The sequence below is a fragment of the Lampris incognitus genome, chromosome 8 (genome assembly GCF_029633865.1).
Source record: "Lampris incognitus isolate fLamInc1 chromosome 8, fLamInc1.hap2, whole genome shotgun sequence".
NCBI lineage: Eukaryota > Metazoa > Chordata > Actinopteri > Lampriformes > Lampridae > Lampris > Lampris incognitus.
The window spans coordinates 26119079-26145449 of record NC_079218.1 but is presented as its reverse complement, the minus strand read 5'-3'; the positions used below and the strand labels follow the sequence as shown (position 1 = coordinate 26145449).

General features: G+C 43.0%; 1 protein-coding gene across 1 annotated transcript; it reads left to right on the top strand.

The window, feature by feature from the left end:
- Nucleotides 1-20853: 20853 nt before the first annotated feature.
- On the top strand, nucleotides 20854-25030 carry LOC130117151 (LIM/homeobox protein Lhx1-like). The gene is made up of 5 exons (XM_056285308.1): nucleotides 20854-21367; nucleotides 22271-22491; nucleotides 22854-23128; nucleotides 23513-23678; nucleotides 24241-25030. Exons 1-5 carry the CDS (start codon nucleotides 21198-21200, stop codon nucleotides 24615-24617), a joined length of 1209 nt encoding a protein of 402 aa, XP_056141283.1. The 5' UTR covers nucleotides 20854-21197; the 3' UTR covers nucleotides 24618-25030.
- The last annotated feature ends 1341 nt before the right edge of the window (nucleotides 25031-26371 follow it).

The following is a 26371-nucleotide window of genomic DNA, read 5'->3' as shown; positions in this document are numbered from 1 at the left end:
ATCATTCTTTGCTCCTTTTTTTTCTCTGTCTTTTCTATCGTGCCATTGCTTCGGTTTCCTTCCCTCCTCCTGCCTGTCCTTGTCACTCACCTGTCTGAGAGACGTCGGCCTTCCCCTTTCAGCAACGGACATGCGCTGCCATCGTACGACGGAGTAATTTGCCACGAATTTACAAAACATGACTCATCAGAGAAATGTCAGCCAAGGTGCCGGGGAACGCTGCAGCGCTGCGGATGGAGCTGAAAGGTCCATTTTCCATTCATTATCAGCACTGACAGATTGTCCCATTCCTCCCTTACCTCTTTCTCTGTTATTGCCTTTATTTATTTCTCAGCTTTGGTAATAGTCTAAAATGCTTTCTGAGCTGGCTCTTTCTCTTCTTTTGCTCACTCCTTCTTTGAGATGAGAGCTTGCACCATCGGGTGTCTGAGCCAGTCAGTATTGCACATTTGGAATAGAAATACCCTAGGCTTGTATAAAGTTGAGGAGTAGCTATGTAAACATTTTTAAGGTGCTCATCAGGGCCTGATATAAATCCTTAGGTCAGTTTAAGGTGCAGGGTTGAATCATGACAATGATTGGACACACACGCGCACGCAGACACACACACACACACACACACACACACACACACACACACACACACACACACACACACAAGTCAGCTGCTCATTTCTCTTGGCCACTGATTTAAGGCAAAGGAATTGACCTTCTTAAAAATACAATAATGAATGCGAGGGACCGGGGTCCCCAGGCTAGGTCACTTGCCTCATAACATTTGAGTGAGATCAGTTGAGGGTTTTTGGTGTGTGCTTGTATGTGTGTGTGTGTGTGTGTGTGTGTGTGTGTGTGTGTGTGTGTGTGTGTGTGTGTGTGTGTGTGTGTGTGTGTGTGCAATGTGTACGTGTGTGTGTGCAATGTATACGTGTGTGTAAGAGCTGGGGGATGGGGGAATGCCACAAGTTGATTATGGATTTCCCCTTCAAATGACTTTTCAGCTGTGGTACACACATTTATCACATCTGGTCTTGGTCCCATAGACACATATCTCAGTGTAGCCGATGGTGTTTGATGCGGAGGTGAGGGCCATGAGACAGCAACCTGTAAAACGTTAAGCCCCGTGTGAGATGGTATGTTGCCCGTCAATGTGCGTGCATCGGGGAAAATTAGACTGTGAGTGACATCAATAAAAGCACACCAAAGACAATACGGGGACTCACTGGATTCAGTGCGGTAAAAATGTGATTTCCATGACGAGTGAGACTAATCTATACAAAGGCAATCATTTTGTAAGATTATACAGGCTCTGTTCACTTGTTTACGCTTGACAGGATGATGCTATGCCAATCAAGGATTATCTGCTTTTCAATCAAAAGAGCGGTGAAAAAACATAGAGAAATGGAATGATGAGCTTTAGCGGCGTCTTCAGTGTTTGGTTTGTGTACAGGCAGAAGTGTATCAAATCACAGAGAGGGGAGCAACACACACAGCGGGAGAATAAGGGACGCCTAATCCTCTGGCTGAGAACTAGAATTAAGAAACACTACCATCTCAGATGGGGGATTAATGGGAAAAGCATTAATAGAAAAAAATAGAGAGAAAAATCCATATCTAACGTGATATCAACTCTACCTGGTACATCATAATGCAGTTTATTTTTACAGCACCTTGATTTTAAGATGTTTGGCTTTACATGTGTTGTCCTGATGTCACACACCAGGATCTTATTGGCTGTCTAGCTATTGGTTATGGTTACAGACCCGCTACCAGTACACATCTTCCATCCTAAAACACCAAACTAGACACACGGTGTGCACCTCAACAAGGGGTCGTGTTGTGGGAATATCGATGTTCCTCCAGCATATTTGAGATCTAATCACAGGCATTGAATGAGGACCCTGTCACATTTAGTTGTTTTTATTTTTATTTTTCTATTAATTTGGCCGATGTGCGATTATTTCATTTTCAGATGTGAATACCTTCATACAAAGTCTCAGATCATCTACATGAATGAGGCTTGCTGTATTTCATTCATGCCTCTTTTTGAATCCCTCCACTCACCTGAGGTTTATTATTTTCTACCTCTCTTTGGCAGTGATTGTGGAATTTCTGTTTGTGAGAATATACAACGCTCCTCAAATCTATACGAATGAAATAGAAATAGAAAGTTGTTCCATTAATGGAATAAAAACTATTGTTCTCTGAAGGGATAACATTCTTAATTTGCTTTTACAGTGACACAGCATGTATCTCTTGTTTTGATGATTTCTACTTCTTTTTTTCTGAAGGAAGGCCTTCATAGTTTACCCTGACTTCTGTTTCCATCAATCTCTCAAGCTCCACCTGTCATTATAGTTTCTATACAAGCAAAATGTCAGCTAATAGGGTATAGTACTGGTGTTTAGTGAGGCCACCTTTCCGCCAGGTGGGTGCCCTATGTGGCCATTCTCAATTATCATAGGAGGTGTCTGAAGCTCTGACTGTCCCGGGGACACATCCACCTGCTGGCTTATTCCACACCTTAAGACAGTGTGTCTCTTGGGGAACCGGTAAAATATAAAGCTATCATTACTGACACCGAATATACATGCCAAGGTGGAAAACAGAATTATGACTACAAAATGCATTGATGATTAGCTAATGACAGAAAACAACAATCCTAATGCAGCAAATGAAATCTAATTCTGAGGTTGGCATCCTCTGTCTGAGAGGACCCAGGCAAAGTGGTCTGAATAACGTTCACCTGTGTGGACACAGGTGAACGTTATTCAGGCTGACCTTGTGAACTCAATTGAAAGTGGACTTTACAATCCAAGGGAAGTTACTCCAGACACGAGTGTATTCATACATCAGCGTGTTTTATTTTTTGCTTAATGAAGTATAAACTGAATATTTAGCTGACAAAAGAGCAATCCCGAATTTTCCGGTAATCTGTTGAACAAACCTTAGAATGTATTAGGAAATAGCTGAACTTTTTTTTTTTTTGCTGCTCTATATTTAGTTTTGCAACGTTTTTTGGTACTGTGCAACATCTCCTCACCAAAAGAAGGAGAGCGAGTGTGACAGAGCATGGGAAGTCAAACAAATCTACTCCTCCAAGGCGGCTGTAGTATACCAGGAGTCAGAAAGTTGAGCAGCCGTACAGCTGTGATTAGCCTCCCATGCGTGTGAAAGAGCCCAGTGGTTCTTGGAGTCACAAAGGGTGAAAGAAATCAATAGGCGACAGAACAGGCAGGATGAGTCCAGCACAAACACCTCATCCAGAGGCCATCTCCCAAAGTCTGCTGTGACCCTGAAATGACCATATTCCATTATTGTCCCCTCATCTCCATTGAAAGGATAAGACCCACATGGAATTGATTGTGTCTCCACAGACTGAAGATAGCCATTGATTTTTCTTTCTTTCTTTTTTTTTCAAAAACAGGAAAGCTTTGTCCAACTGACAGATATGTCTTCCTTTTCTCCCAGAGTGAGAAACTGCCAAGAGCATTCTGAGTAAGTAGAAACACCATGATGTGTTTGATCCTCTCCGTCAATGCTTAGAACAGGACCAAAAGCTTGGCCTTGTAATCTTCTTCAGAAAATGTCAGAGATTGCAGGCTCTTTTTTCCCCCCTCCTCTAGTGCATGGGCTTATGGCATCTGGGTTATAATTGTGTGGAGATGTAGCGTCAGAGGCACCAGAGCCTTTCCGGTAATCTGCACGGATTCTTCTTTAAAGAAGTCCCTTTCCCTCCCCGGGGTCTTGAAGCGGATCTCTGGTTACTCCTGATGGGGCAGTTGGGTGTCAGGGCCTCTTTTATCTCGCACTGTCTACAGGGAGCAGAAGCACAAGGTGTGGTGCCAGAGCAGGACCGCTGCAAAGAACTGATCACAGGTCCCACGATACAATCTAGGGTCAGGTGGGAGGAATCATGATTCCCGGTTTCTTTACTGCTCGCTCGCTCGCTCTCTCTCTCTCCCTCTCTCTCGTTCTCCCTTTCTATCTATCTCCGTATCTCTCAGTAGCCCGTGGGAACCAAGGGGCTCCAGCTGATCAATGCTTCGCAAATAGCTTTATTGACATGACAAATGTTGCATCTGCATTGATGAGGCTGTGTGGACAAACAGTTGGCACTGCAATATAACAGGGAAATGGACAGTGGCGGGCCCTGACAAAATATGTAGGTGGGGAATTTAGAGATTGACACACTGGGCGCCCTAGTGAACTCTGGCAGACTTTCAATTGAGTTGTGTATTGGTGGTGCACTGTTGGTGCTTTTAAGTATTCTTTGATATACATGAGTCATCATGACTGTGGATTGGACGTCACTAGGAGATGCTTGAGGTCTCACATTTCTCTCGTGCACTTCTGTTTACTTTCTGTTTACCCAGGGCAATCATTAGCTTACTGAATCATGCAGTTCTCCACAAACATGTTGATCTTAACCAGACTACACTTCAGCCATCTAGCCCGGCACACCACACAATCCTAGTTGCCACAAGGTGCGTAATGAACTGATATAGTCACATTAAGAGTAAACTAAGAGCAGCTGAACTAAGATTTCAGTAAATGACAGTCAACAGTCGATGCTATGTAATTAGTGCCATCTCATAATGATCATTTACTTTTGAAAGCGCACCACTATTTTCCATAAATCTACCTGGTCTACAATTCTAACAATATCCTGCATTTATCTAATGCTTTGGATATTGGCAAGGCAAAAAGAGAAATGACCACTTGATGATGAGATAACATCCACATTGGAGTTTTATCAATATAAACTGTAAGTAAGGAGGCCAGAATCTGCAGCGATATCCTCTTTAAAAAAAAAGAAGAAAAAAAGCAGCAAATGTAAATAGTAAGAATATTGCTTTGGGTAGTTTTACTGCATCTGCAAATTAGCAGTGTAATCCTGTGCCATGCAAAGGTGGCTCCAGCTGAGCAGCAGCGTGAGGTCCCAGGCCTTCCTTCTGCTACCTCCTTGTTAGGTGATGTATTGATGGTGCAAGGTGTGTCTGTTAGGGGGCGGGGGGGGGGGCAAGTGTCTGGACTGCAGGAGCTTTGAATAGAGAGCATTGTGAGGAGAGAGGAGCTGTGTTTGAGATGTGGATTGTTATGGGCATATGTCTCGGTCACAAGGCATGAACCAAGCCGTGAACGTGAGGCGAACATTGGCAAGGACTTGGAGCTGTGATCAGCTGTTCGACTGTGTCAGTCCATTAGCACTTCCCATGCTCCCTTCTCTGAGCATGCCCCTGGCTTTCACCACCCACCGCCCCATTGACTCAGCCTCTCGGGCAGCACAAAGGAAGACCAACTGCTGTATGAATAATACAGATTCTGCATATCCAATTAGGTTCACAAGGTCTACCGGTTTTTGGTATCCAGAATTTTCAAAAAAAAAAAAACTCAAAATTTACCATTCTCCTTTTATTTTTTCAGATGTCTAACATGTAGTGTTAGAAATGATGGCTTGATAATGGAACTGGTTATCTTATATTACTTTCTGCACTAAAATAAAGGTGGATTGTTGCTAAAATAAATGTGGATTGTTATAAATGAAGTAAGCATTTTCTACTAAGCCTGTAGCTCTTGTCTGTGTGCATGTTCAACAGTGTGCGAATCTTTTATATCCTTTCACAACTATTTCTCAGATTTACAGTGTAGTGTCCCATGTAGTGTCGCACTCCAGACACATTTTACACCGACTTACCGGATTAGGACTGACAGTAGGATACTAAAGATGGACCGAAGAATGTGTTAGGTTCAAAAATATTATACAGTATATATACTCAAAATGCAGAATTTCCCATATCTTGCCAGGAATTCTCTGTCAGCCTGCCTGCCCCCTTGTACTGTGACCAATTAACCGATTCGAGGTAAAGACCATTTCACGGCCATAATGTAGTAGAAAGCCGTGGGGCATGCTGGAAAAAAACAGATTAGCACATTAGCATTACGTGGGCTGAAGGAAGACTTCTGGCTCTGCCTGAGGCCCCGCTGGCTATCAAAGCAGCTACTGCTTGCTGACATCAGCTGGCCCCATCATCCTGCCCCTCTGACTTTGGAACAGACAGGTTTTCGTGTCCCCCCCCCGACACTTTTTTTTTCTTCTTCTTCACATTACGCATCTTAACGGCAATTTACTGCATGGGACTGTGCAACTACCCCGCAACTAAGGTTCCCACAGCTCTGCTTCTCAAGCTCTCGTTTGCACCCAGATGAAACATCTTCATTTTGAGAATTCCTTCAATGTGCAGAAAGTAACAACCTCTCCTCGCATTCATCAGTGCCGATGGACCTCCGCTTGTAACTCCTTTTTGTTCTTGTTGTCTTTTTCCTGAGTTGTACGGATTAATGCGGTGGATCCCGCTGAGACGTCCCTTCCCTCAACGCCCGCTGGGCTGGTGTGTAGGTGAAAATGAGAGCCTGCAAAATCTACACTATGTCTTTAAAAGCAACACTCTTCTTCCTCTCCCGGGATATTGACCCTGCCTGTTAAGTTCCGGTTGGCTGCGCTCCACAGACATGTGGGACTAAAGAGAAATACTGTCCCTGTCTGGAACCCAGGTGTGCGGAGGCAAACTGTTAAATTTGGTCATTACTCTTGTAATAGTGCTTTTATGGTTCATTCGGAAGGGTCATGTGTGCAACCGCCCCAGCAGGTCAGTGTTGAAAGGTCTGCAGAGAGAGACGCAGGCATCACTTGTCAGCCTGATGTGAGGATGACATAAAAACAGCTTGCCGTGGCGGTGGAGGATGCTGGCGGTGGATATCTGACAGACATTTTCAGATTTAGTTGCAGAAGTGAATGATTTGCCAGAACACTGATAAAAAAAGAAAGAAGTAAGTATTAAAAAAAGAAAAGGTAGAAATGATAAGAGAAATGAAAAGGTTTGGCTTTTTGCTTGGGGGGAGTCCTTTTTTTCCAGGCAAACAAAGACTTTGAAGGCACGTGTATAATTTGTAGGCTATCTACTGGGACACAAATTAAGTGTGTGTGTGTGTGTGTGTGTGTGTGTGGGTGTGTGTGCGTGCATGTGTGTGTGTGTGTGTGTGTGCATAAAAGAGAAACAGACAGAGACTGAGAAACAGAGAGCAAGCTCACATGTATATGCATGCATGCATGCATGCATGCATGTGTTGATTTGTACGTGATGACTGAGCTGGAGGCAGGGCCAGGGGGAGGAGGCGTCAGTCCTAACGGCTTTTTGATATAGATAAATGGCTTACAGATGGCCCACTCAATATATTCAAATGAGATATAAAAAACAGGGGTGGAGCTATCCGAGCCAGGACCTGTTCCAGTTGCCGTGTCGTCTGTCTAGAAATTGCTGATCAGTCGAATTAGCAGCATTTTGCACAAACATGTCCAACAAGCTCAAAATAAACAAGCTGGTGTGTGCCTTTTTCTATTTCATTTTCAGCTGCATAAATGTGCTCAGTTGAATATTTTTTTTTATTCTCACATTCTTAAAAAGTGATTTCAATGACGCAACGCGCTCAGGTAATCGTGAAATAAGCTCGGATCCACAGCTCCCACCTTACCATAATGATTTTAAGGGAAATATCTGATACCGAATTTTGTATGCTGTTGTCCTTTGTTCCCGATTTGTCGTTTATAGCACTACCCCAATATAGGACTCATCTGGATAACGAAAATAAAACATTCTCTAATAATGCACATGCTCTGTCTTTTTTGTCTTTTTTTATATTTTCTGGGTACTGAATACAGCATCGGTTTTGTACTTGCTGCACATTCTCCTGCAATAGAAAGCATGAGGGATGGCAGCAAAAACCTGCTTGTTTCACTTGAAGGCACTGTAAAACGCCACACTGTATTAAGGCAACTGAAATTAGCATGCACATTAAGATTATGAATTCATAACTACCATTTTGCTTTTTTGAGTTCAGTGGTGAAGCTTGAGAGAGGGAGGCTGGTTAGTAGGTGGGTGTATTCTTGACTGAAATGTCACTTACAGCCATGTAGCAGGTTGCTTGACAGGAGATAGGCAAAGACCGAAGAGGTGGCTGATTCACCGATGTCTCAGGGAAAACGTTTCTACACAATGTCCTTGCCATCAGGCGATGCTGCATCTCTGGTAACATTGCACTTTTGCTTCTCGTTGTTCTTTCGCTCATCTCAGCACATACACTGACCGAGCGCGCCCTATCCAACACCTTCACTGGGGTCCTTCAGCAGGAAAACAGGGGGAAGCAAGGCCCTTCATTTCCACAACAGCTATCAGGATCACAATACCTTAAGAAGCAAACACTGGGTAGAGTCTATGTCAAATGTGTGGTGCAATCTCTCATTGGTTAGTGCATAGGCTACAATCATACAAATTACTTTGAAGATTTTTTTTCCACAGACTTGTTTTATTTTATTTTTATTTTTATTTCATCTCATTTTATCCTCTACCAACCGCACCAAGCTAAATTCCTAGTGCATGTAATGCACATGGCAATAAAATAATTTCTGGGTCTGATTCTGAAGATCAATGACAGAACATAAACAAGCAAACAAAATGCAGCAGAATCAATGTTATAATGCAAGATTGTTCTCCCATTTAAAACTGCCTTTGGTGGTGGAATTGCACCTCTCTAACATCCAGCAGTCCGGACAGTTTATGGCTGGAGAGATAATTCTCCTCAATCAGCCATCTCCGTCTGCAGACAATATCCTGGAGCTAAGAGCCACTAACACATTCCACACTAGACTATGATATTCGATCAGTGATAAATTGTATTTACCCACGTTTCACCTTTCACATTGGGCAAGAAAAGAAGCTCAAATGCAATTACGCACATGAAGAATTAATCCGGAGATGAGCACGAGGTAATGTATGGTAATTATCCAACAGGATATTCTTATATAGCGATTAGCATATCTGGGAGGCCAGACAGAGATGGGAGGGCAGTCTGGGAGGAAGCAAAGAACATAGCTGCTGATAAGAAGCCGAGCTTGTTTTTTTATGTTGACAAAAAATGTGGATAGGCTGGCTACAGGCATGCACCTTTTCCCTAGGTCTCTCTCTCTCTCTTGCTCTCTCTCTCTGTCTGTCTCGCTCTCTCTCTCTCTCATATGCACACACATATAGGTAGGTTCAGATATGAACGGACACGTTTAATTGCATATACAGAAACAACCACACACAAACACACACACAAACTCTTACCAGCGATCACACTGGGAAAGACAGCGAATAAAACGTGGCATAACACTGAAAGTGTAGTACGGTCGTGTATAGATATGAATATATTGTATTCAGACTCTGTTGTCATGAGTACAGTAACGGCATCACACGTTGTGTGTTACGATCATCATAAAGTTCAATAGAAATTGAAAAATACTTGAGATGATTACGGTGAATACTACCTACACCACATTCTCTCAGAGGGTATTCCAGCTTTCCAGGTCCAGTTTAATGTACATTATTCTAACCCTGTCTTCTCTAAAAATATACTCTTCACTGCAGCTGCTCAACATTCAGGCCATGTCTATGAGAGATTGATGCTGACGCTGCTCTGCCAGTGATAGCGATCTGAGTCTTGGGTTGCAATTGAAGCATTTTCATCATGTTGGTTTGCTCCCTTCTCAGACAATCGTGGCTATAATAAAACATATTGTTCAGGTGATGTTTGTTATTCTATTGTTTTAGATGTACAATGCAAAGCCAAATCCTCTACTGCAGCTTTTGTTTTTATTCTGTGTAATCATTTATTTTGTATATATCTATTAATGGAATTCAATGTGGCGCATACGCAGTCAACCAAGTCTATTAAGAGAAAGTCATGGCAATCAGATTACACCAAGGTGGTCCTCGTCTTTGGGATCTTCAAAACATGACATAAGAGCATTTTGCAAATCAATGTTTTTCTTCTTCATATTCAGTGTCATCATCGTCATCATCATTTTCAGTATTGTATCATCATCGAGTCTTATTGTGTCGTTCATCCTTAGACAAAATTTTCAGATCCACTGGCATTGATTTTTTTTCAACCTTTCTTGCACAACTGAGTCTAGGCTAGTCTAGGATATTTTTATTAACACCTTGGTAGCTTGTTATAGCCATATTTATGTATTTCTGAAGCAAACATAGCTGACAAAACATGAGCTGGTGAAAATGATTGCAAATTAGGGAAATGCATGCAGATATGCAGCTTTCAGTGTGATACAGTTGTGAATAATTATATGAGCTGCAGGCCAGTCAAATCATTCGAAGAACAGTTGTGAGTTTATTACAAGAGAGCTCATTACACCTCATCCGTGGCTATACATGCTTGGCCTGAGTACGGTTAGATGAAACTAATAAAAGCTGAGAAAACACAGCTATCTGCAGTATGTATGCTGGTGTCAGTACATTAATGACACAATGATAAAGCCTGATGTTAATTGAAAAAGGTGGCTAAAGATAGGTAGGTTTGCAGGACCTACCACACCGTTCTTGGCCATTATAAGTTTTCACTGCTGAGATCATTAATGGATTGTGGCATACGATGTCATGTTCTGTGTTTTTTTTTCTTTTTTTTCCCCCAATTCTGTCTGTCTTGGTGAGTCAACGTTTTGTGTATGTCTCTCTGGTTCTCCCTTCCGTCAATTCCACGCACCCTTGTATCGAGCTCCCTGTCAATAACCTCTATCAGGCAATGCATGGTGTGTGGCTGCAGCACTGTAGATACAGTCACTATATTGATTGACTGCTACATTCTGCAGGGTTTGCAGAAGCAGTAATTAATGTGAAGTTCTTTTCTACTGTATGTCATCTTGGCACATTGAGGACAGGTGATATATTTTTCCACACAGGGGTTACAGAAGTCTATTAACTCAAACAGCATCTATTCTGTATATAGATTTCAGATGTTAAATTATTGTGCTGTGATATGTACCCCCTTACAGGATACCTTGGATTCTGTGGAATTTGATGAATAAAGGTTAATCTTTTAGTCTTTTCTCGCTTTTTGGATAATGAAAAAAAATAAATCCCCCTTTTTGGGGAGAGATATTCAAAAGGCCTGTAAGATGTTCACCCAATCCCTCCTGAAACCTTGACTTCTCTCAGATTCAGTTGCAGCATGTGATTTTTTTTTATTATCCACAATTGTCTGCCTCTTTGTGCGGTGCTTCAACAACAACAAAGGACATTTCTCGCGAACTACCTCTGTCTTTTTTTGATTGTTTTGTTTTGTCCTGTTTGCCCTGTGCCCAGAGTACCCACGAGCCACTGTATCAATTCTGGGTTTGGTATTTAGGTGTAATCAGCCATGTAGGACACCAGCTTGCTGAGATGCAGGGCCCTTTGTGAGGTGCCCATCTGTTTGGTGCATTGGGACAAGCCCGGTCCCACAGAGCCGACGGGATGAAAGGGTGAGTATGAGAAGGCCCAGCTGAAAACACAAGGGTGGGCGGCGGCATGAGGACACAGTCTGTCTGTGGCACTCCTGCAGTCTGCTCTTATTCTAATATAACATCGACGGCTCCCCTCCTTGCATACAACTCGGAGATCACAGACGTACCAAGGGAATCACTGGTGTGTGTGCATGCTTGTGTGTGTGTGTGTGTGTGTGTGTGTGTGTGTGTGTGTGTGTGTGTGTGTGTGTGTGTGTGTGTGTGTGTGTGCATGCTTGAGCAAGTGCGTACACGTTTGTGACTCTGTGTGCGCACATCCACCCTGTTGTGCATGTATGTGTGGAGGAGCACGTCTGTGTTCATTTCCCTCCCTCTCCGTTAAGCAGTTTGGCTAATATTTTGTTATTGACTCGCCAGTGTACATATTACCCAGCCACAGTGACCCCTGCGTGGGACATATCTGCGTGAGTGCAGATCAATTCATACAGCCTCCACCCCCCCCCCTCCCCGGCCCCTCGTCCCCTCTCGTCGCCACAACCGCCCTCACTGCCCCAACCCCCACTCGTCCCCCCACGTTGTCTGTATTCATCAGATGGGCCGGGCAGTGTGGGAGCAGATGATAAGCTTCTGAAGGCCAGTCAAATTGTTCCACCAAGAGTCGTGACCTTACTACAATCGAGCTGATTATACCTCACCTGTGGCTACACGCTAGGCCTGAGAATCAAGTCCTTGCACTGCAGCCTCAGACACATCACCCCTGACTGAGATTACAGCAGCCACATAGGGCGACGCTAATAACCAGAGGAAAAATACTCTGAGATCAAAATAATCTAGTTGCTGTTTATTTTAGATTTAAAAAAAAAATCTTTTTTATGTTTTTGTGTTGAAGGGAAGCATTTCATTGTCTTTGTTCTCCACAATTTCACCCCCCCCCCTCCGATTATTCATCCTGTTAACCACCACTGTCATGTCACCTGACAGCTGCTAAATGCTTTTCAAAGTCCCAAAAAGCGTTACAAAATAGTATGAATATAAAGCTTACATGCATATCTTGAACTTCCATTTTAGCTCCATTGTATATTAAGGTTTACAATAACTGAGAATTAATAAAGGTAAAAAAAAGGGCTAAATCTCCACCAAAGGCAGTTGAGGAACATGAAGCAGGTGACCGGCTTGTGAGAGACTTGGCATGTGTTTAGGTGGATAGGAGCCCCTTCCCTTGGCCAGGCACCATATGCCCCCTGGCTTCAACAAACCCCTCTCTTCCATCCCCCCTCCTTCTCCAAATGGACACACATGCACACTCCTCTCCGTCCAGCTACCCCCCCCCCACACTCCGTTCACCCAGCACCAACCCACCCCTCCCAGGCCCCAACCCAGCCTTCCTCCCCTTTGTACACTCGTGGTATCTGGAGGCAGCTGCATTGATGAACACAATGCATGGGCCAAGGCAGCTCAGCTGGCCTCACTCCCCACTTGACACTGGTATGACCTCTGCTGTGCGAGTGTCCTCCCTGATGGCTGCCCTCCCAGACCCTGAAACAGCCTGCCTCTCTATCTCTATCGCTTCACACTCACACACACACACACACACACACACACACACACACACACACACACACACACACACACACACACACACACACACACACACACACACACACACACACACACACACACACACAGGAGGCCTCGAGTGCATCCTCAGGTCAGCCGGGTCAATTAAATTCAAATTGAGGATAAATGATTTGTAAATCATGTACAGATAAGGAACTAATGCAAGAAAGGGGAGGCTCTCCTTAATGGTCACAGATGCTAATTTTCCTCGCGTCAGCTAAGCCAGCATGCATCTCATGGAACCAGGAGAAAATGCACACCTCGCAATCTCCCAATGACTGCTTCATCAATATGTGCTTGTTGACTTTCATTTATGGCATCGCCGACTCATAAATAGACTTATAATGTCTCACCGGGGTGTCAGTATATATTTTATGATACATATTTTCCTTGTAGCCACGATCATCACCATATACAGACAGACACATGTGCGCACATGAGAGTGGGTGAGTATGAGAGAGTGAAAGGGTTGCAGCAGCTTCCTTCCCTATGGGACTGTTGACACTAAAGAAACCAAACAGAAGCCGATGCTCTGACAGAAGAGGGGGAGGGTGTAGGGTGGGTTTGGTGGTGGTGGTGGTGGTGGGGGGGGCACTCAGTCTCTCCCCTCTGCTATTCTGATCCTTTACAACTTTACAAAATAGCCTTTTAATTTGCTGGAGTGTCTGGGACGTCTGAATTGTGGCTGCATCAATCACCATCATCACTAGGGCTCCAGGCACTTCATCCCCTGGGCCCTCTCACTGCATGGCCCCCGGGCAGATCACTCTCTCCCCCATTTATGAGGTGGATCTCTTCCCCTCTGCTGTTCCCCTCGCTCCGCCTAACAATCTCATCTTTGCACTCATCACTCATGAACACGCAGTGACACCGCCTCAACCCCTTCTCATGCCAGTTATTCCTATTTCTATCACTAATATCTGTGCTTTACTTTTACTTGCCTTAATTAAGTACCACGCATGAACGGACCGGCTCACTGGGGCATCGCTAATTCATCAGGCACGATTTTCTAACACTGTTATCTATCCAACTCCAAAATGTCTATAATCAGCAGGACTACCTCTCTTCCGTACACAGACTGACTATACGTTCTACAACGTAGACAGCTCTCCTCGGGCAACTTGAGTTAATATTAATGTTTTGGGGGGGGGGGGTTTGTTGTTGTGGTAATTACCTGTTCTCTCTCTGAATCAGTTGTGGCACAGTTCCTTCTGATGGTGGCAGTGAAAACTATCAGCGATATGAAGTCGCAGGGGGAAGCTTAATGAAGGTGCATCGTCAGTGTTCAAGACAAATTAATTGGCAGGTGAGAGATGAAGCAGTCAATAGGGATTACAGTTAAGACTCCTCTTTGTGGTTGCTGGTCGTGGTGATGATGTGTCCCCCCACTGGCACTTGATAAAACAATATGGGCTCACACTAGTGCTAGTGCCTGCTTGTTAACCGATTGGTTGTGAATGCCGGCGAACTTTGGACTCTTCAAATCCCAGCCCACCGCACTGCATTCAGCCCCAGTGCAGGTAGAGTTAGACATCTTAACCGGGTGAGAAGACAAGTACATATGATGCTTTCCTGCTTTCAAGAAAGTATCATATTTACATGTATGTCTATATTTAAATACAGAAATGTAACGGGTAGTGTAGCGATCTATTATATTGCCTACCTACACGGAGATCGCTGGTTCGAATCCCCGTATTACCTCCAGCTTGGTCGGGCGTCCCTACAGACACAATTGGCTGTGTCTGCAGGTGGGAAGCCAGTTGTGGGTATGTGTCCTGGTCACTGCACTAGCACCTCCTCTAGTTGGTCGGGGCATGGTCGGGGCACCTATTTGGGGGGGGAGGGGGAACTGAGGGGAATAGCGTGATCCTCCCACACGCTACGTCCCCCTGGCGAAACGCCTCACTGTCAGGTGAAAAGAAGTGGCTGGTGACTCCACGTGTATCGGAGGGGGCATGTGGTGGTCTGCAGCCCTCCCCAGCTCGGCAGAGGGGGTGGAGCAGTGACCGGGACAGCTTGGAAGAGTGAGGTAATTGACCAAGTACAATAGGGGATAAAGGGGGGGGGTAAAAAACAAGAATACAGAAATGTAGCATGTTTGCACATTTGCGCTCATATCCCATTGCATATGCCGTGTATATATTTGGGCAAACAAAAGAGAGAAGCAGTAGAGCATGGATTGTTCAAAGACTATGAAGGGGTGCTGTCTTTGTCCTGAGGGATATTGCCAAACTGTCCCACTTTCCTGCTCTGAAAAATTGCTGAAGTGTGTCATTTCTCAATGGCCTTTAGGGCAGTTTGTTGCAGAGGTCAGGAGGTGCAGGTGGCTTGTTTTGGAGCCAGGACTGGATGTTAAACTTTGCATGACAATGCTTACAGCAGCACCATTAAAGTCTGTGTTATTTGCTCTGCGTGTTGATTTGCTATTCACAACATGTACATTCGCAGGACACCTCGGTATTATTGGGCCAGGGCATATTCGTAAAAGTCAAAATGAGTCTTAGTTGAGAGTCATAGAAGCGTGGTGTTAAATTGCAGTTAAGCTTACAGTAAGCGTGTTGTTGTATTCGAATGGGTATAAGCCATCCTGTTTCATAGTGTTAGGGGTAGCTTCCAGCCTTTTCAGTCATTTCGTATTTTGTGCTGCCATGCATTTTGTTGTCAGTAACTTTTCCCATCCCACAACTGCTTAATCAGTTTTAATTGACTTTAATTAGCATCAAGTAATTAATTTTGTTTTTTACAAATTATTTGTATGAATGGTCCCAGCGGGTGACCTGTTCATCTTGTTAGGGCCAATTAGCTGCAATTAACACACACTAATGACTTGCTTTTTCAGTCCAAAACAAACAGTGTGCACCCTGCCAGATTCCAGTGCTGCTGAGACCTCTTGTGTGGTGGAGTGGTGCTGGGGGCCAGCTCACTGGGCCAGGCGTCTAATCAACACCTCTCATGGAGAAACACAAACCCAGATGGAGGCTCTCATCCACACAACACAGACTTAATACACTACTAAGATAATTATTCACCCCTGTGGACTGCTTACCGAAACCTGGAGTGGGGAGCAAAGTCAGGCTTATGAGGTCTTGGAAAATAGATGTTCAACAGCTTATGGTCATATGATGACCTTTATCATGTTTATGCTCAACATGTGACTTAATGCTTCGGGGTTTTATCAAACCAGGGTTGGAAACCTCAGTTAGGCTTTATTTAATTATCCAGTCCAGCCCTTATCTATTTTTGTATGTTTAAGAAGCTGTGCGTGTTACATGACATATATCAGCGGTTACACAATTCCATTAAAAACCATCAACATCATACTGCTATTGAAGAATTTAACGACAAAACGAGCGTGGAAAATGTGGAGTTATTTGTTGTTTTACTGTCCTGTGGTTGACCAGGTTGCATTCCACTCAGCAGCAGATTTTGTTTAGAATGAGAAAAATTAAACGGGATTTACATGTTTATATTACAAGTGGTGTTTTAGTCTACACTTGAGAAATGTTCAATGTGAGTTAGAAAGGTCGGTACCTGCATACACATGCTTGCTGTGCAAAAATAGCATTGCCATGGCCAATAAGAATGAATGCCTTTTATTTCAAAGCTGGAATTTACCCTGCAACAAAGGTCAAGTGCAAGGGCAAACCTATGCTTGCCATTACAGTGATGGTGTAAGGTGAGAGGAAAGACTCCCAATTTGCATTTTAAAATGGGCCCTCAAATACCAAAGGCATACCTTATATATATATATATATATATATATATATATATATATATATATATATATATATACAGTATATATATGTGTGTGTGTGTGTGTGTGTGTGTGTGAACAAGTATGTTTTTGTATTGTTTTATTGTATCCGGCCAATTACCCCACTCTTCCGAGCCGTCCCGGTTGCTGCTCCACCCCCTCTGCCAATCCGGGGAGGGTTGCAGACTATCACATGCCTCCTCCACATGTGGAGTAACCAGCCATTTCTTTTCACCTTACAGTGAGGAGTTTCACCAGGGGGACGTAGCGTGTGGAAGGATCACGCTATATCCCCCCCCCCCAAACAGGGGCCCCAACCAACCAGAGGAGGCACTAGTGCAGCGACCAGGACACATACCCACATCCAGCTTCCCACCCGCAGACACGGCCAATTGTGTCTGTACGCCTGATTAAGCCAAAAGCAACACAGAGATTCAAACCAGCGATCCCCGTGTTGGTAGCCAACAGAATAGACCACTATGCCATCCAGATGCCCCGAACAAACATGTTTGTGTACATGCACAGAGTGTTTTACTAGACAAACCATTTTGAAGTATATGTCCAAATTCAATGACTTTGCTGGGCATTTTTGATTCAATGTACATTCACTCATTTCATCACATTCATTAATCGCTGGTCCTGCATGGACTTCCAAACTCTGCAGAAAAAGAAATACTATCACGGTATGTATTGTAGGCCTATACATTTATATCGGTGTCATTTTGCAAGTGCAACAGGTGGTCACAACAGGAGGCAATAGGAAAAAGGGTTGAGTGCAAACCGGAGTTACACCAACCAAACAACTGCAATTAAAAATTATAGAAAAAAGCATGAGGTGGATTACATGAGGCAGGCATTGGTTTAAATAATCCAGTATATCAAATGTAACGTACCTTATGCGTGCCAATAATAATGATTAAAAAAAATCCTAACTTTTTTCATTAATGTGACATGGCTGCCTGATGTGCAGAGAACAATTTTGAGCAATATTTAAGAATGTTTTTCACATAGGAGATCAACAAGCTATCCTTTATACAGTTGCATTTTCTATGAAAACTGAAACTTGTGCCATAGCTATATTCAATTATTGTGTGCTGCATATGTAACAGATTGATTGATTGATAGATTGATTGATTGACTGACTGACTGACTGACTGATTGGTTGATTGACCATGAGCTAGAGGATGTGTGTGGTAAGTTTCCATTTTATAATTGAAACAAAACGCATAGCACCAATCTATCCCAGATTTGCAACATGTTTATCTGCTTATAGTATCACTACAGTCGTAAACCAGAGGCAAATTTGATGTTTGAGCTATAAACTAAAATATCCATCTGCTACTCGTTGTCTTTCCTGTATTGGCCATTCTGCACACACGCCAATGGCGCTCCCATAAGAGCCCGCGCTCGTGGAAAAGCGGCCGTTATCCTCTCATCTCCAAATACCCACAATGCACCCAGCGGACATCAGCTGTTCCGTGTTTTCGTTCGGTTGTTCAGTTAAAAAAAAAGTCAAAGCCGTGAAATAAACAAGAAAAAGACAAATAAGGGAAAAGAAACGTACATTTCGTATTGGACTTAAGCGCGCGTTTAAAACGCACCTGCCCGATCTGACCCAATACAGCCGCCATACCATAATAACACTGGAGAAACACAATATGCAGGTCTATGAAAGATTATCACAGCTGTTTCATCCACGTATCGTCCAATGCAATAGTATGTTGTTTAGATTTCCCCCGGTATCAGCTATCAGTGGCTCACAGAGCTGGGAGCCCGTATAGAAAAGCCGCTATCTCTCAGTCCCCAGCCCCGCACAATGTCCCCAATCCACAAACCAGCGGCCGATAACATCTTTAAGAGAGAGCCTACATCGCCAGATATTATAACCATTAGTGATCCTTGTCCTCTCACCCGGAATGAAGAATAATACTGTGCTAACATTAATCTATGGCCAATGAAAAGCTTGTGTTCACCATATCCCGAGAATCAAATCCTGATCATTTGTCATTTTGTCACCGGTTTCACTTTTATTTCCACAGTGAAGCCATCTTGCCCCTTGTGGGGCAGTTCAAATAACCAACTCTCCTTTTTGTTTTTTGACCCACCTGAGTTTATTTTAAAGTAATAATAATAATGATGATGATGATGATGATAATAATGATGATGATGATGATGATGATGATGATAATAATAATAATAATAACAATAATAATAATAATGATGATGATAATAATAATAATAATAATAATAATAATGTAAAATGTAAAATGTGAGCATGAAACTGTAGTGATATCTGCATTGACCATGAACAGATTCAGGATTTTTTTAATGATAAATTAAATCAGTGGGCCACTTCACTGTTCATTGCAAAATCGATTAAATTCTGTTTTCAAGTCCAGTAGTATGTAGTTAGACTCAGACGACAGGCGGAATCCACCTGACGCAACATCCTCCACGGCGCGCCAGCAAAGTCCTGACCAGCAGCTAAAAAACGACAAAAAGAAAAAAGAAAAAGTCCTGACCAGCAGCTTGGAGAGGCTCTCATAGTTAAAGCGGGGGGGGGGGCTTCAGATTCTGAAAATAACGTCCGCTATTGTTACAACTACCCAATATAAACAGCTAATAAAACAAAAGGGAATATATGTGGGCTCCTTCTCGTCTTGTTTTGCATTTGGGGCTTAACTTCCGGTCAGCTAGAGAGACACTGACGAGGACATGCGTGTGTGTGTGTGTGTGTGTGTGTGTGTGCGTGTGTTTGTGTGTGTGTGAGTGTGTGTGTGTGTGTGTGTACGCGTGGCCTCTGTATGTAAGCGTGTGAGTGCAGACGTGTAAATAACTCAGTAAATAGACAGATGACCTTTCTAACGATCTGAAGAAAAAAAACTTTGAAAGATTTCTTATTATCCTCTTGAAGCACTTCGTTGCATTTTTGTATGGGCCCATTAACTAGAGAAGGCCTAATCTTTTGATTACTCAGCTATTTCTTACTAGTCTGCCATCATGTCGTGACAAAAAACAACAACAACAACAACAAAAACAAACAAACAAAAGAAAACAAAACACTTTTTGTTTTGGCAACAGCATGGATTGCACCAAGTGGTCTCTCTGGTGAGCTAAATTCCTTTCTCTGAAGCCTATCAGGCCTATAACGATGCGCTTGTATAAACAATTATGAAGTCATTTTGAGGGTGGAAGGAAAAAAAATCCCAATTTCTTGATCTTGAGGGGTCCTCCGATCCTTTGGCAGATTCAAATCCTGCAGATTTAGCCAGTTGATAAATCAACAACGAAAACAATGTGACAGGAGAAAAGGAGAATTAAGAAAATTAAAGTTGGGTAAATTGTAACCCCCCCTCACCCTAAAAAAAAGAAGGGGAAAAAAACAGAAATCTGCACACCTATCATGCCTGACGCGAGCCCTATTTGGACATTATTGAGGTCACACGGAAACGATATGGCATAGTTTAAAAGCCAAAGATCGCCGGTCACTTCACAGTCCACCAGTCCTAACATCTCTGTTCACCAGAGGAAGAAGAAGAAGAAGAAAAAAAATCGGACAAAACTTTGAAAGAAAGCTGTGAAACATCACCGCAACGATTCTCCCAACAGAATGGCCTCGACTCTCTGTGGGTGCGGAAGTGACTTGTACAGCACCCAGAGAGCCCGCACTCCGCCACGTGCCGGGCAGCTCTACTGCTGCTTGCTGTGAAGAAGTTTTCTATAACCGCTTCTTCCAAGACAGCTCATAACGAAAGACAAATTCAGCACGCAGCAACTGCCCGTGCAGGTCCGAGTCGAGGCGGACCGCGTTGCACGGGAATTGTCGTTCGCTCGCGGGCTGCTCATAGGCTCTGCCTGGCGGTGACGTCACGGCCGTCTGAAACGCCAGAGCGGCGCGCTTTAAGAGGTCCGCACATTACGCTGCCGGCGCGCACTGACACGCGACTCCGTCATCGGTGAAATGTAGAGGAGAGATGACAAACTGTAACGCGCCGGCAGCACTTGCAGTATTGTGCTCTTCTCCAGATCAACACCCAGGATACACTGCGTGGTAGAAAGATGAGACAAGCCCATTAGCGTGTAGCCTGATTACTACTATTATTATTATTTTTTGTTTCAGTATCTATTAGTACATCTTAAAAATCGCACTTTCTCGGATCCTCTTGATGGGACCCCGCTGCTTTCAAGTTGGCATTTTTTTTGGCTCCAGAAATGTGGTCCCTCAGACTTGCTCAACACTTAGGCTGCCGTCCGGAGCTACGGGCTGAATGTGGATGGTTGTCCTGCGGAGCGGAAGAGCAATATTTGATCTCGGGGATGATGATAGAGCTCTTGACAGATTAAGGATCGGCTGCATTTCCCTGGATGGTAAAAAGAAGACCGTGTCACCATAACGAGGGGTCAATACGAGAGCTGACCGAGGCTGCATCGGACACAAGATATCTCGCTGAAACAGAAAGTCACCCCAACACTGGGCTGGAAACATTATGAACAATGGTTCACTGTGCCGGCTGCGAGAGGCCTATTGTTGATAGGTTCTTACTCAAAGTTTTGGACAGACCTTGGCACATCAAGTGTGTGCAATGCTGTGAATGCAAATGCAATTTGACAGAGAAGTGTTTTTCCCGAGAAGGGAGGCTGTATTGTAAAAATGACTTCTTTAGGTAAGTCCGAGAGAAGCTCACATGTTTTTTTTTTGGTATCCGGGCCAGTCTACATTTTAGCTGCTGTATATAATGCATATGTATATAATGTGTCATCGCGGGAAACACACTGATTCGAGCAAAATCTCTTGACATATACTTCCAGTATACAATATATAATGTGGACTTCAGCCTCACAAGAACGCCCGAAATGTCACAAATAGAAGTTTAAAATGATAAATGCTGTTGCGCTGAAAGCTGCCAGGATCAATACATTTTGTATTTCATCATATTATTGGGACGAATTCCGTTAAATCTAACTAATTTGTCCTCATTGTGCCATTGACATAGTTTGTAGGAGGATATTTGCAGGATTTGTGTCCCGCCTCCGTCAGAGGACTCCCGTTAGCTTGCCGAGCTTCGAGCGAAAATGTGATAAGCGGATTTGAATAATGAATTTATATTTTTTTAAAAAGCAAACCTCCATCTGAAACCTTGCAACAAAAGACGTGCATCTAAATATCCAAGTAAGCCTCTGATAAGGTATTTAAAATGTCTAGGCCCTTTCAACATGGTCTCCTCTATAGGGTTAAAAGCCATTCGTAATTAAAGCTATGGCTCAATAGAATTTGAATTTGAAATTGGTTATGTAAGTGCAATAGCTGATCCTCTTATTTCAAGTCACCTCTATATAAATTTATTTAGTTTATTTGCCTTGTGATACTATTTCAGACCACAGCATCTAAGGGATTCATAAACCTGGTTCATATATATATATATATATATATATATATATATATATATTCAGATAATGGATGGATGGATGGATATACATATACACACATACACACGCGTTTGTGTGTGTATGTGTGTTCTCGTATAGCCTAATTCATTCTTCTGATTGTGCATCTCCCTTTGCCACAGGAGATTTGGTACAAAGTGTGGAGGCTGCAGCCAGGGCATCTCCCCCAACGACCTTGTTCGGAGAGCAAGGAGCAAAGTGTTTCACCTGAACTGTTTTACGTGTGTGATGTGTAACAAACAGCTGTCGACCGGGGAGGAACTGTACATCTTGGACGAGTTCAAGTTTATTTGTAAAGAGGACTACCAGAACAACAATGGGAAGGACACGATCCTTCTCTCAGGTGATTCAACACCAACAAATTCCACCGGCCTTGATCGTGTGGCTAATAAAACACTCTAATCTAATCTAATGTGCAAGTCATTATTCGTTATGCAGCAACCAAAAAAAAAGTTATTATTATTATTACTGGTATTATTATTAAATATTGTTATTATTGTTATTATGAAATAGTTATGGTAGTCATGCCATGGTAGTTTTGAATGTATTGTTTAAATAATATTAATTTGAGTCACTATCTTAAATAGTTTTGCAGATGTTTTGCAGTTTTTACACAGCCTGCTAAATATGGTCGACACACTCATATTTTACATATTATTATTTTTCGTTGCGTGCCCCCCCCCCCCGTCTGTTTTCATACGACAGTCACGACATGCAGCGACCCAAGTTTGTCCCCAGATTCTCAAGACCCCCAGGATGACGGCAAAGACTCCGAGACGGGCCATTTATCCGACAAAGAGACGTGCAACAACGAGAACGACGAGCAGAGCGTGGCGGGGAAGCGGCGCGGCCCGCGGACCACCATCAAAGCCAAGCAGCTCGAGACGCTGAAAGCCGCTTTCGCGGCTACGCCGAAGCCGACCAGACACATCCGCGAGCAACTGGCGCAGGAGACGGGGCTGAACATGCGGGTGATCCAGGCAGGTTACCGCACCCCCATCCTTACAATACATGAGGGGGAAGGTCTGCTGAAACAAGGGGATGTTTTTGTTTTGTTGGGTTTTTTTAAAATTTTATGTTAATTGCATCGAATGTGCTTAAAAAAACTTTCAAAATATGAAGTAACCGCGGGTTTCCCTTTTTTGAAATCTTGCGTTTCGTTAGTTCTCCATTTCTTTTTCTTCTCTCATTGAGGTCAGTTCAAGTATAGCCTACACATAAATACATCTAAAAAGAAAAAGACGCATAAGCAACCTCCTAGTAAGCGTGCACCGTTGGTGTTTTTCCAGTCAGTATACCGACCGAATGAGCGATGCGGTTCATGAGTGCTTCCTGTCGTGAACTTGTTGTGGGTTGTCGTGAAGGTGTGGTTTCAGAACCGGAGGTCTAAAGAGAGGCGGATGAAGCAGCTGAGCGCGCTGGGAGCCAGGCGGCACGCGTTCTTCCGCACTCCCAGAAGAATGCGGTCGCTAGGAGACCGGCTGGAACCGGGCGAACTGCTGCCCAACGGCCACTTCTCCTACTACGGAGGTGGGCCGCTTTTCTTTTCTTCTCTTTTCTTTTCTTTAACGTTCAGACGACAATACCCAGGTAACAAGCGACAACATTCTCGTTTTTCTCTATGCTGTTGTCATTATTTTTATCATTATTTTATTTTTGAAGTGCTGATGTTTTGGCTCCCGTGTTTGACGTACCTCGATTATACTGTGAGCATAATCCGTTTGGTTAGTTATTCATTCCCTTCTTTATTTTCCTTCCTGTTCCTTATGATTTCACTCACCCCCCCCCCCCCCCCCCACACACACACACACACACACACACACTGTCTTACGTGTTATTATTATTTCACTGGCACTTTGTCTATCGTTAAAAGTTAAAAATGCATTAATAAACAATTGGGGTTAAAAGTTATGATCTGCTAATGCTAGCCAGGTGATGAGCCATCTAAACAGAAGTTGAAGATGGATAGATCTATCTACCTATCTATCTATCTATCTGTCTGTCTGTCTGTCTGTCTGTCTGTCCATCTATGAATTTGTCACATTTATCTGTAACGTAATTCACTGATCCAGGTGTTTTGTTGTTGTTGCAGATTATCCAAATGAATATTATGGTTCTGGAGGAAACTACGAGTACTTCCAAGGTCCTCCGTCGTCCCAGGCACAGACACCAGCAGATCTAGGCTTTGTGCCCTCCTCTGTCCCGACTGGCACCCCATTAGGGGCCATAGACCATCTCCATCCTGGGCACCACTGTTCTGGAGAGGTGCAGTGTTTCTCAGACATTATATCCCACCATCCAGCAGACTCCCCTAGTCCAGAACCAAATGGACCAGGATCGATGCACAGCATCTCCAGTGAGATGTGTGGCCCTAGCACACCGTTCACCAACCTAGCTCTCAGTGACAATGGATACACCAACCAGCTGTCACAGCCTTCTTCAGAAATGAGCGAAGGCACTGTCTGGTAGGCGAGCCAACACCGAACATGATGGCACGGTTGGAATTTGAAGGCAAATCAATACTTCTATGTTTGTCGTGAATTTTATTTATTTATTTAAGTATTTATGTATTTATTATATTATTTCATTCTCTCTCTCTCTATCTATCTATCTATCTATCTATCTGAGTCTTTAAAATTGTTTGTTTGTTTATATACCAATTAGTCCACATGTTAAAATACTTGTGAATTTGCATCGTCTCCAAAAGATGGGCCTTATTGACCAAGCAATATACAAACAAATCAGCAGGCTACAGAGAGCAATTTCTAATATTGTACATAAAAACAAGTGTTACCAATTGGACGGTGATGGTTCTTTAAAAATGTTGACGTGAGAATTTGTCGCCCTGTATCTTAGCCTCATTGAAAATTCCCCCAAAGTGATTAAACGAGGCGCATTGTTTGCTCTGTGTTAGAAGATGTGATGGATTAATGAGGTGATGTGGCTGCAGTGGCTGGTGTTCAGCAGGTCAACACAATAGACCAAAAGCCTTTCTCAGGGCCCTGGATGTTCATTTGTGGGACATGTGTTTTGTTTTCCTCCTGCGTTGTGCGATTATTTTACTACCATCGCAGGTTTGCCTTCTAAAGGAGTACTTTAAAAAGCTAGAAATCCGTGTGCATCGCTAAAAAAACAAAAAACAAACAAACAATATCAAGTTTGATATAAATTGATTCACACACAAATATGGTGGACAATTGTTGAAAAGCAGTCAACTGTTTACGTACATGGCCAGTCTTCAGGGGTTTGGGTAGCAGAGTGGTTTGAAACCTCTTGATTCAGATAGGGAAACCAGTTAATGCAAGCAAACCAAACTTTTCTATCTGGTCTATTTATTATGGTCTATATCCTTATTATGTGTTCACAGTGGAAATACTGCAACCGCTCTTGTTGGACATACTATCAGTGATACATAGCATTTTATTTTGAAGTGATCAATTCTAGTTTTGATTCTCTGAGGATGTCCATTGTGGAAACAAATTATATTTGCAGGTCAGCACATTTAACAAACAGGATCCAGGATCGGGATCAAGCAGGATCCACAATGTGTTTTTTTTTGTCTTTATGTGTATAAAGAAATGTCAAGTTTATTAAACACTGATGGTCTCATATGCTACTAGCAGCTGCAATGTCTTCTAAAGTGTAAAGTTTCCTGAGATGTATTTGATTGTTATCATATAGCTTATGTGACCACCAATGTTTTAGACCATTCACTGTATAATAAAACATTCAAAGTCAAAACATCATTTAATTTGCTAGTTCCTTTGGAAAAGCATTTCGTTTGTAATATATTGCATTTCACTTTAGTCAGTTTTGGATGAATCTCATTATTTGCTCTCTTTGACCCATGGGGTTAATTTGGATGAATTGTGATTAACTGTTAACTTTTCCAAGCGGACCTCTTATTCTTCACAAGCCAAAACCTTCATGGACATAATATGATAACTTTACATAGCCAGGGCATGGGATGCTGCCACTCCTGCAAATACTACTGTCCTCATTCACTTTATATGCGTTGATGCTGTTTAATAAAACAAACAACAACTAGGTTGTGATTGGAGCTGTAACTCTGTAATGAAACAATTTGAGGCCAAAAAAAAAACCAGTTATCTAAATGTGTTTCCTGTACATTCGAGGACATGTCAATTTCAACAGTTTGTCATCGGGGGACATTTTGTTTAATTTTCAATTGACTAATCCAAAGGTAAAAACCTGAAAATAAA

Excerpts from the sequence above, each read along its gene's own strand:
- LOC130117151 (XM_056285308.1), top strand. The coding sequence starts at position 21,198 with ATGGTTCACTGTGCCGGCTGCGAGAGGCCTATTGTTGATAGGTTCTTA. Across the intron at positions 22,492-22,853 it reads GGACACGATCCTTCTCTCAG|TCACGACATGCAGCGACCCA; the intron begins GTGATTCAACAC and ends TTCATACGACAG. Across the intron at positions 23,129-23,512 it reads TGAACATGCGGGTGATCCAG|GTGTGGTTTCAGAACCGGAG; the intron begins GCAGGTTACCGC and ends GTTGTCGTGAAG.